Source organism: Anthonomus grandis, chromosome 16 (assembly GCF_022605725.1).
Source record: "Anthonomus grandis grandis chromosome 16, icAntGran1.3, whole genome shotgun sequence".
Classification (NCBI taxonomy): Eukaryota; Metazoa; Arthropoda; class Insecta; order Coleoptera; family Curculionidae; genus Anthonomus; species Anthonomus grandis.
The window spans coordinates 10,908,279-10,918,404 of record NC_065561.1 but is presented as its reverse complement, the minus strand read 5'-3'; the positions used below and the strand labels follow the sequence as shown (position 1 = coordinate 10,918,404).

Genomic DNA, 10,126 nt, shown 5'->3' with positions numbered 1-10,126 from the left:
TCCAAGAAATAAATAAAGAATACCTTAAGTTCCTGAAATAAAGTGGAAAATTACGTCAAATATCTGAAAGAGGACATAAAACAAGATTTTCAAGTACCTTTAATAAATTATTTTAAATTCGAAGAAATAAATAAAAACTAGCTTCAAATTCCTAAAATAACGTGAAAAATGACTTTAAGTACCTTAAAGAAATTAAACTTGATTTCCAATTACCTTTAAAAAATTACTTTAAAGTCGAACGAATACATGAAGAATAGCTTTAAGTGCCTAGAATAACGTAGAAAATTACTTTAAATGCTTGAAAAAAAACATAAAACAAGATTTTCAAGTACCTTTAAAAAGATATTTTAAATTCGAAGAAATAACTGAGAAATTGCTTTAAATACCCGGAATTACGTAAAAAATTACTTCAAAAGCCTGGAAGAAATAAAGCCTTATTTCTATGTGCCTTTAAATGTTTATCAAATAAAATTATTTCTATGTTTTTTTGTATAAAGTTAAAAATAATATGGTACCATTATATATTTGTAAGAAGGTGAAGTTTTTTAGAGATGTTCATCATTATCAAACTCGAAACTGTAACAATTTCATACTAATCGATAGGTGTAACTCTAACCAGATGTTAAATTCTGTCCTACAGAGAGGCTTACAAGGTTTTAATAGATAACCAACAAGCATAAGAGACTGTGATTCTGTAAATAATTTTAAAAGGCTGGTTAGGGCACATATATTGTCTTAGGATTTTGTTACCTTTGCCTAATTGTTTTTTTTTTATTTTCATTTTGTTTATTTTTTATAGTATGTTGTTTAGGATCACTATTTTAGTTTAACACTTATTTTAAGTTTAATTTTAGTATGCGGCTTAAATTATTATAGTGAATATATGTGCAGATAAATATTGTAGTGAAGTGAGAACAATGATGAGGTGTTTGTGGGAGGCAGAACCGCTGTATTTGCTATCCATGGAACAACCGAGATACTGAAAAAGTATTCATGGATTAACCGGGATTTGACATGGTCTCTTCAAAAAAACCAGGACACTCTGTATTCGATCTAGTTCACCAGCCCATTGGTAGGTAGGTAATTGACCTATGACCGAGATTCATCGATTGGCGTAACATTTTATAGTTATTTGCGAGCACTGCAAATTTTGATTACATCAATTGTTTTGTTTAGATCCACATGTTAATAGTAACCTCAAGTGCATATGTATATTATATTTTTTACACAATAAGCGTATATTGATTAATTTATAAGGGTATATTAATAATTAATTAATTAATAATATTATTGTAAAGTTAGTAAGAGCGCTTTAGGGTTATGTATGTGATAATTTTTAATAACTTCTGAACCAGTTTTGATGGCGGTGTGCTTAGGTCGCCGACATGACAATGGTTAGACGGACCGGAATAATGCCGTATCCTTTGGATAACCGGGATGCTGCTGTTCCTGGTAAAACCGGGACGTTGCAAATGTCGGGGATCGGGATACCCAGCATTTTGATATTTATTGCTTACTTATATAGTACTCTTGCTGACTAAATATGTTGTTGAACATGGTTTATGAACATTAATAATTATATTATATGTATTTTTATTTTTAATAATTTTTTGGGAAATTTGTTGTTTTTGTATGTAGCTATTTATGTTAAATAAAAATAATTATTATTATTATTATTTAAAAAATTATTTTAAATTCGAAGAAATAAATAAAAAATAGCCAAGGTCCTAAAATAACGTGAAAATTGACTTTAAATACCTTCAAGAAATTAAACCTGATTTCGAATTACCTTTAAAAAATTACTTTAAATTCGAAGGAATACATGAAAAATAGCTTTAACTGCCTGGAATAACGTGAAAAATTACTTTAAATCCCTGGAAGAAATAAAACCTGATTTTCAAGTGCCTTTAAAAAATTACTTTGAATTCGAAAAAATAAATAAAAAATACCTTGTGTCTGAAATAATGTGGAAAATTACTTCAAATGCATCAAAGAAGGCATAAAACAAGATTTTCAAGATTTGCAAAGAATTTTTCAAAGGCAAATAGTTATTACTTTAAATGCCTGAAAGCAGACATAAAACAAGATTTTCAAAGATTTTTTTAAAGGCACATAATTATTACATGCTTAATTAATGGCAAAGAATATCTGCCCCTAACAATCTTACTGTACTACCATATTATTTCTAACTATTACAACTGGACTTGCGTAGTCAGAACTGCAGGCTTCCACTATGCCTTTTTCTATCCATTGTTGCACTTGTTCGTCAATAATTTACCTTTCAAAAAATAGTAAACGTGTTGGAGATGCATATGTTGCTTCATCATCTTTTATTAAAATCTTCATTTCAATATGGGTCGCCATTCTTTATTCAGGCATATAGTTTAAGACAATATCTTTAACTTGTATTTTATATTTTCATTAGACTCATCTTCATCTGTCGTGTTAATATGAAGAATATTTTTTTCTTCTCTGGTAATATTCATAGATTGTTTTGTTGATCATGTCAGCATTTTTAAAAATTCTTTCCCATATTTTTATCAGACACAACATATAATCGAGAAGTAAATAGTTGAATATCCATCAGAAAATTACACAAAAAATCCTGGTATAGCAGCACTAGAATGTCCAAATCGACTTAACGTTATTTTTGATGTTTCTAGAAAACTTAAACCAATGCTTTTGTAAATACTCTCTATTAAACAATTAACCTGACTATGTCTAACAAGCAGTTTATGTATAAAGCATCAATTTGTATATGTTGTTGTATCTTGTTAAAAGTTACACCTTCAAGGTTATTGACATCTGTTGAGATCTGATTGAGAGACTAGTTGATGGCCGTAGTTGCTGCTGTGATACAATTTTACACTTAAAACTCTTATGACCAAACTTATTACATTTGAAGCACTTCGATCTTATTCTTTTTAGTTTGCAGTCACTTGACCTATAGCCTTTTTGTCCACAATTGGAACATCTGAAATATTACCTATTTTCTAAATTTCCTTGCCCTATGTTCGATTTGGTTCTTTATCTCTATTACTTTTTGTATGGCTTAAAACATCTCATCAGACTGCAGAAACTCAACTTTTCTTTGAACTAATCCATATTTATTGATCTATTTCATCAGATATTCCTCGACTGATTGATTCTTATCCTTTTTTCTTTCAGTCAACATCTTATGCAACTAATTACTATTCAAAGTAGAACCATATTCTTTTTTAAGTACTTTCTTTAGCTGTTTCCATAATTTGATATTTCTCTCACTTTGCATAAATAATTTAGCAAGTCCAAACAAAGACTTTTTTGCAAAAATATTTGCAGGGCATCCCAACTAAATAGATCAGTCATATTCTCTAACGCTCCGTCCTACGTGGGCGATTAAAGCGCGCGATGCGAGCGACGTGATAAAAGAGATTTTATCAAAACAATGTTTTCTAATGAGACTGTCTTGCGTGGCAACGTCAAACGATGCGCGCGATACAACAGTATTTTTGAACGACCAACGCGATCAAAATATTTGATATTTTAATGCGCGCATCGCGCGATGGCACAGTTGTGGTTGTATGGTTGCCGAAGTGAGACGTGTACTTCAACATGTCTCAGCAGCCTGAACAGTTTACGGAAGGGCAAATAAGTACCGTAAAAAGTTGTATAGTTCTTTAGGACATGAGCCATAAGCAGTATCATAATCGTTTACTGGTAGATAGGAAGTGGATACAAATCGGCACAGATTTAGGAGAAACAAGTAAGTAATCATTCAAATCATGTTAAATCTGTATAAATAAATAAATAAATTTCAATATAAAGTAAATTAGATTCAGAAAAATAAGGCATTCATTTATTGACCCGGTGTAAAATGAAACAATATTAATTAACATAATGATTTACTTTTATAATAATATTTTACATTAAGCAGTTTTTAATGGATTCAGTTTAAAATAACGAGAAATATTTTTTTAATGAAAATTGCTTTCTTTGTAGCATTATACTTTTTAGTCGGTTGTACACTCGGTAATGTCGAATTAACAGCCAAGTTTTCTGATTCGGAATTTGTTACTCCTTCCAGGTCAATAATAATATTGTGCAATAGCGTTATTGCCTTAACAATGACTACAGCATTATTTACACTCCTCTCAATAGCTTTTCCTAAAAGACGAAATTTTGCGACCATTATTCCGAACAAACCCTCCACAACCATCCTAGCCCTCGATAATATGTAATTAAATATATCATTTTCTTCCCTTTCTTTTAACTGGGCTCGTGGAAATGGCCTCATTAGATATTCTCTTAAAGGAACGCTTCGTCTCCCAGAAAAACAAATGGAACTTTAATTGTTGATTGCGGCAAATGTGTTTCCTCTAGTTATTTTCCCTGATTCAATTGCACGTCTTAGTGGAAAATTATCAAAAACCCCAGCATCATTTTCCTTCCCATAAGATCCAATATCTACCATAATGAATTTATAATTGGCATCTGTCAGTGCAAGAAGTCCAATAAAAAAATAATTCTTGTAACAGTAATACAAAGAGCCCGATTTTTGCGGTCGTTTAATTCTTATATGTTTCCCATCGACACAGCCAATAAAGTTTGGAAATTGCCAATATTTCATAATTTCTTTAGATATTTTTTTTAAGTGTATTTCAGTAGGCACTGGCATATGAGCTTCTACTAACCTTTTCCAGATTATCTGACATACCTCGATAATTATTACAGATACAGCACTCTTCGAAATTCTAAAGCTGTATGCTAGTTATCGAAATGGCATGCCTGTTGCCAAATATCTAAAAAAAAAACATTTATTTTCTTAAGTTTTATTGGGGACCTAATCTAACTTAAACTGTGCCAAGATTTGCGAATTAAAACCAACTTTTTTGAGAAATTCTTAATACTTTTCATTAAAATGTTAGCAACAGTCATGTATCCAATTTTTCTCTTTTTTTTTCAGAGGAAGCGGTTAAATCAAAATGTAAGAACCTGCGTGATAATTTTAGAAGGGAGTTTAAAAAGATCCTCAAAAGTTGCTCGGGAGATGGCAGTGATCAAGATCCAGTTCATCCAGGATCGTGGGCGCACTTCGATTCAATGCTGTTGCTGAAAGCTGTTTTTACACCAAGGAATACCCAGGACAATTATCTGAAAGTACAGTTTCTCAACGCTCTCAACTAGAAGATGACGAAAATACCTCGCAGTCACAAAGTTATCAACTTACCCAGTTTGAAGAGGACCAACTGCCAGAAATTCCACAGAAGACACAGCTACAAAAGGAGATAGACAATGAGTTACCTAATCAAGATAGACCAATTACACCCATTGAAATACGTAAAAAACGTAAGCCACTAAATAATGCTAAATCACTTTGAACAAGAAATGCTGGACCTCGAGAAGAAAAAAGTCGATTTATTAAACAAAGCTGATAATGATGATGATAAAGATATAAATTTTTTCAAATCTTTACTTCCTCATGTAAGACTCCTTCCTCCAATAAAGAAGCCTTCCGTAGTGCAGTGCAAAACCTGTTAATAAATTCAATTGTTGAAGTTAAGAAGCAGAATTAATTTTCTGCCCAGAATACAGTTAAACAGTCTCAGGGGTTTCCGGCGTACCGTCTTTTCATATTTCTCAAGTATCAATAGTTCAGAATGGACATCAATTTTCAGGTCATATTTAACATGGCGATCTGGGCATCACTTGCGTACCACCTGTGCATCCCTCTCCAGCAGGATCTTATATCTCGTCAAGTTCAAGAACATCTCATTATTCCGATAACGACCAATTCCACAATACAAATGTGACTCATCATTAATAATTCATATGTATCATAGAAATCAATAAAACAATTTTAAAGTTATTTACAATTATTTTTACCTGATGGTTACAATTAAGCGCTCCTCTACTGATATAGGGCACTGGAAATTCGTTGAAGATTTTATACAATGTAGTCAAAGGTATTGGCGCACATCCTTGCATATCCATAGAAGAGGCACTTATTTTCTGGACGCCTTAACTCTCGGTATAAATCATAAAAACTCACTCATCCGTGCCCTTTCCAAATATATATTATTGATTTGTCTTCTTTTATTTCGTCTTTGCCGAATCAAAGCTATTTTTAAAGCCAGATTATCCAGTAACACAGTTTCACGTTTGTCAAATCACGGCATAATATTGTTGTTCTCACTAGCAATGTCAGAATCTACTGTAGTACGCGTCGCTCGAGGACACTACATCATGGACAAGCTTTTCTTCATCGTACGAATCGCGCTCTTGGTCGCTATTGACGCGCGAGTCCCACGCACCTTTTTAATCGCCCACGTAAGACGGAGCGTTAGTCTCCAATCCATGTCTCTACTACATATGTTCCTTGACTATCAAATTTACGAATGAAATTAACATATAAAAACTTAACATACCGCCCACCAAAATGCATTGCATTTTTCAGTCCTCCGAAAGTGGCAAAGGACAGAGCTTCACCACAGGTCGGTTTAAAGTCCCATTACTAGTGCGAACAGTAACAACTCTCACTATTCCATCTAAACCTGGATGTACCTCAGTTATGCGGCCTATTGACCAATGCAGAGGAGGGGCCAAATCATTGCGAATTAAAACTAAAGTTCCTGGTGAAAGATTACCACTGGATTTATGCCACTTAGCACGTTGGTGCAACGTATGCAAGTACTCACGACGTAGTGCAGACCAATGACGCCAAAAATCTTGGTGCATTTTTTGAAGCATTTGCCAACGATCCAATTGACGAACGGGAAGTGAGGTGACATCCAATTCAGGAGGAACACTCAGAGGTTCCAGGGTCAGAAAATGACCCGGGGTTCGAGCAGTCATATCATTGGGATCATTACTAAAGGGTGTAAGAGGTCGCGAGTTAAGAAAGGCTTCAATCTGAACCAATACAGTATTTAGCTCCTCATAGGTCAAACACTAATGACTCTGTATAAATGAGTTTTTACATATTTCACTCCGGCCTCCCACAATCCTCCAAAGTGGGGCGCAAAGGGGGGGTTAAAATGCCATGTTATACCTTCAGATGCGGCGGATTTTACTATAAAATTATTTAACTGCTTGGATGCACCAATAAAGTTGCTACCACAATCGCTGTACAAATGTTGGAAGCGACCTCGGCGAGCTACAAATCGTCTCGAAGCAGCTAAGAAAGCTTCCGTAGATAGACTGGATACCAATTCTGAATGCAAAGCTTTAGTCGCAAAGCAAACAAACAAACATAAATAGGCCTTACTGGTACGACAGCCGCGGTAACGAGACATCATGACATTGAATGGACCAGCATAATCAACGCCGGTATGAAGAAAAGGTTTTACCTGTGATACGCGGGATGCAGGCAAATCACCCATAGGAGGTTGAATTGACTGAGGCCTACATCTAAAGCATCTAACACGTTTACCAAGAATACGACGAATAACGGCTTTAGATGACAATATCCAAAATTGCTGTGTAATAAGAAACTGAACACTCTGCACATCAGCGTAAAAATACTTTAAATGAAAAAAAGTAACTACAAGCCTTGTAAACTCGTGATTACTGGGTAGGAGAGCGGGATAGTTATTGTTAAAACTTAAAGAATGTTTTAATCTACTACCGACACGTAGTATCCCAGCACTATCTAGGAAAACATTCAATTTTCTAAACGCTTTCGAAGGTATTTTTTTTCCTTGAATTAACATTATATCCGAGGAAAAGGTTTGCGACTGAACATGTCTAACCAAAAGCATTAATGCATTGTGGAGTTCTACCAAAGTAAGGTTACCCTCATATTTTTTGCGGGGCAATGAAATATTATGCTTATAGCGAAGAATATAGGCCATAATGCGTTTCAGTTTGTCGAGCGACGAGAACCTTGAAATAAGATTATCCAGAAAACCCTTAGAAGAAAAAATTGAGAGACATGTTTTCTTTTCTTCAGGTAAATCATGTGAAGTTGAAGGAGTGTTTATGAAGGGGATCCAGTTGCGAGTTGAGCTAATTAAAAAACTAGGACCCACCCACCAAAGCGAACTATTACATAACTCCATAGGGAGCAAACCTCTAGAACCGAGGTCGGCTGGATTATTCTCAGATGAAACATGATGCCAACACAATAGATAAAAATAAACTCTCATAACAGCTTTTTCCAAGTTTTTAGTTAATCTCATTAAGTGTTTACAGTCCACTAAATCACTTTTTTTTTCCTTTTTTTTTTCATCGTGAGTTAACTAACTTTTTAATTTTATTTTTTATTTGAACTCAGCGCAATTAATCAACATTATTTTTGGTTCAAATATAGATAAAAATAAACTCGAATCAAACACTATAGATAAAAATAATAAACCAACCGTAACTAGAACCCTAAATAAATCCTACAAATTAACTTTAACTACAGAATACTAATAAAATAGTTATCCCGATCAATCAACCACTCTCATGGGACCACCTGAGTCATAATAGGGTACTAACCGGACGATGTTTACAATTCTCATTTTCGTTGTCAGATGTCGCTGGATACGCTACACCACGTCGTTGATTCTGGTGACCACATTGAATGGACCTTTCCAATCCTTCTGGAGCTTTGGTGACTTGCTCTTCGTCCTCCGTGGATTGTATAACCAGACTTTATCCCCAGGATTAAAACCAATAGAATTTGCCTTTATGTCATAACGTGTCATCATTCTGTTACTTTCTAGGTGAAGTTTATCCCGTGCTTGTTCGTAAACAATTTGCAAACGCTCTTGTAAATGATCGACGTACTCCTCAAGGGTTTCAGACTTATGAGGTTTTCCAGTAATAATGTCTAAAGGTAAACGAAGTTCATCACCGAAGACAACTTTTGCCGGGCTTTTTCCAGTTGACTTGTGGATAGAAGAACGATATGCAAATAGAAATGGTTGTATACAGGTATCCCAGTCGGTTTGCTTAGAGTTTACCACCATCCTCAAATAGGTTTCAAACGTGCGGTTAAATCTTTCAACCATTTCATCAGACTAAGGGTGTAGGGGGGTGGTACGGGTCTTATTGGCTCCCAGCAACTGGCATACTTGTTGGAATATTTGTGACTCAAAGTTCCTTCCTTAAACTGAATGTATCTCTCTGGGTACTCCAAATCGATAAATCCAGTTCTGGAACAGCACTTCAGCGACTGTCGTTGCTTCTTTCAATTTTTGGATTGCTTCTACTTTATCTGGATCAGTCTTGACACCTTTTTCTGATATTACATGGCCAAGGTATCGAACTTCTTTTTGACATAAGAAACATTTTTTAGGACTTAGCTTCAGGTTGGCCTCTCGGAGCTTAACAAATACCTTTTTAATATTCTTCAAATGTTTTTCCCAGTATGATGACGTCATCTAGATAAACTAAACATAATTCACAAGGCATTCCACGTATCACTGTTTCCATAAGTCTCTCAAAGGTAGCTGGAGCATTGCAGAGTCCAAAGGGCATGACTTTACCTGCCAGTATCCACTCTTAACACTCTAGATCGAGTGTTTAGAACCATTGTGAACCTGATAGCTTATCCAGGGTGTCGTCAATTTTCGGTAGAGGATAACTATCTCTCTTGGTAATGTCATTCAGTTGCCAATAGTCTACACAAAATCTGGTGGATCCATCCTTTTTCTTCACTAGCACAACTAGAGATGTCCAAGGACTCTGGGAAGGTTCTATCACTCCTTGTGTCCTCATTTTTTAAAGCATTGAGGAAACTTTTCCTTGTTTAGCTATCGGAATCCTTCGAGGTGCTTGTTTAATCGAACCATTGTCTCCAGTGTTAATTCGATGCTGCATCAAATCAGTTCTTCCCAGCTCATTATCGTGCATGGAAAACACATCTTGATTTTCTTCAAGAAGACGTCGCAATTTACTACACTGGCTTATGGTTAAATTGGCAGGAGATTCTTCAAATAGGTTTTATAAACATACAGGAAAAGGTCTGTTTAAATAACGACTTCTATCAGCATTTTTCAAGACTGCCACTATTTCAGAGCATACGCCAATGTTCCCTCCTTGTTTCAGGTGTTGATCATATCCCTTTAAATTTACCATTCAAACCAAATCAGTAGATTTCTTTTGCGTAGATAACGTCTTGGCTGGAAAAATTCTTGACCGTATAGTTTGCAGTTTTCCA

The 10,126-nt window shown here is 34.8% G+C and overlaps 1 protein-coding gene and 1 long non-coding RNA gene across 2 annotated transcripts; one reads left to right on the top strand and one right to left on the bottom strand.

Moving 5' to 3' along the window:
• Positions 1-3,575: 3,575 nt before the first annotated feature.
• On the top strand, positions 3,576-5,848 carry LOC126745732 (uncharacterized). The gene is made up of 2 exons (XR_007663662.1): positions 3,576-3,745; positions 4,946-5,848. It is a non-coding gene; the product is annotated as an uncharacterized LOC126745732 (long non-coding RNA).
• Positions 5,849-6,432: 584 nt separating this feature from the next.
• LOC126745960 (uncharacterized) lies at positions 6,433-7,361 on the bottom strand. Its single transcript, XM_050454018.1, has 3 exons — positions 7,247-7,361; positions 6,960-7,192; positions 6,433-6,891 (listed from the first exon to the last, which is right to left on the bottom strand). The coding sequence occupies exons 1-3, from the start codon at positions 7,359-7,361 to the stop codon at positions 6,433-6,435; spliced, it is 807 nt and encodes a 268-aa protein (XP_050309975.1).
• Between the last annotated feature and the right edge of the window lie 2,765 nt (positions 7,362-10,126).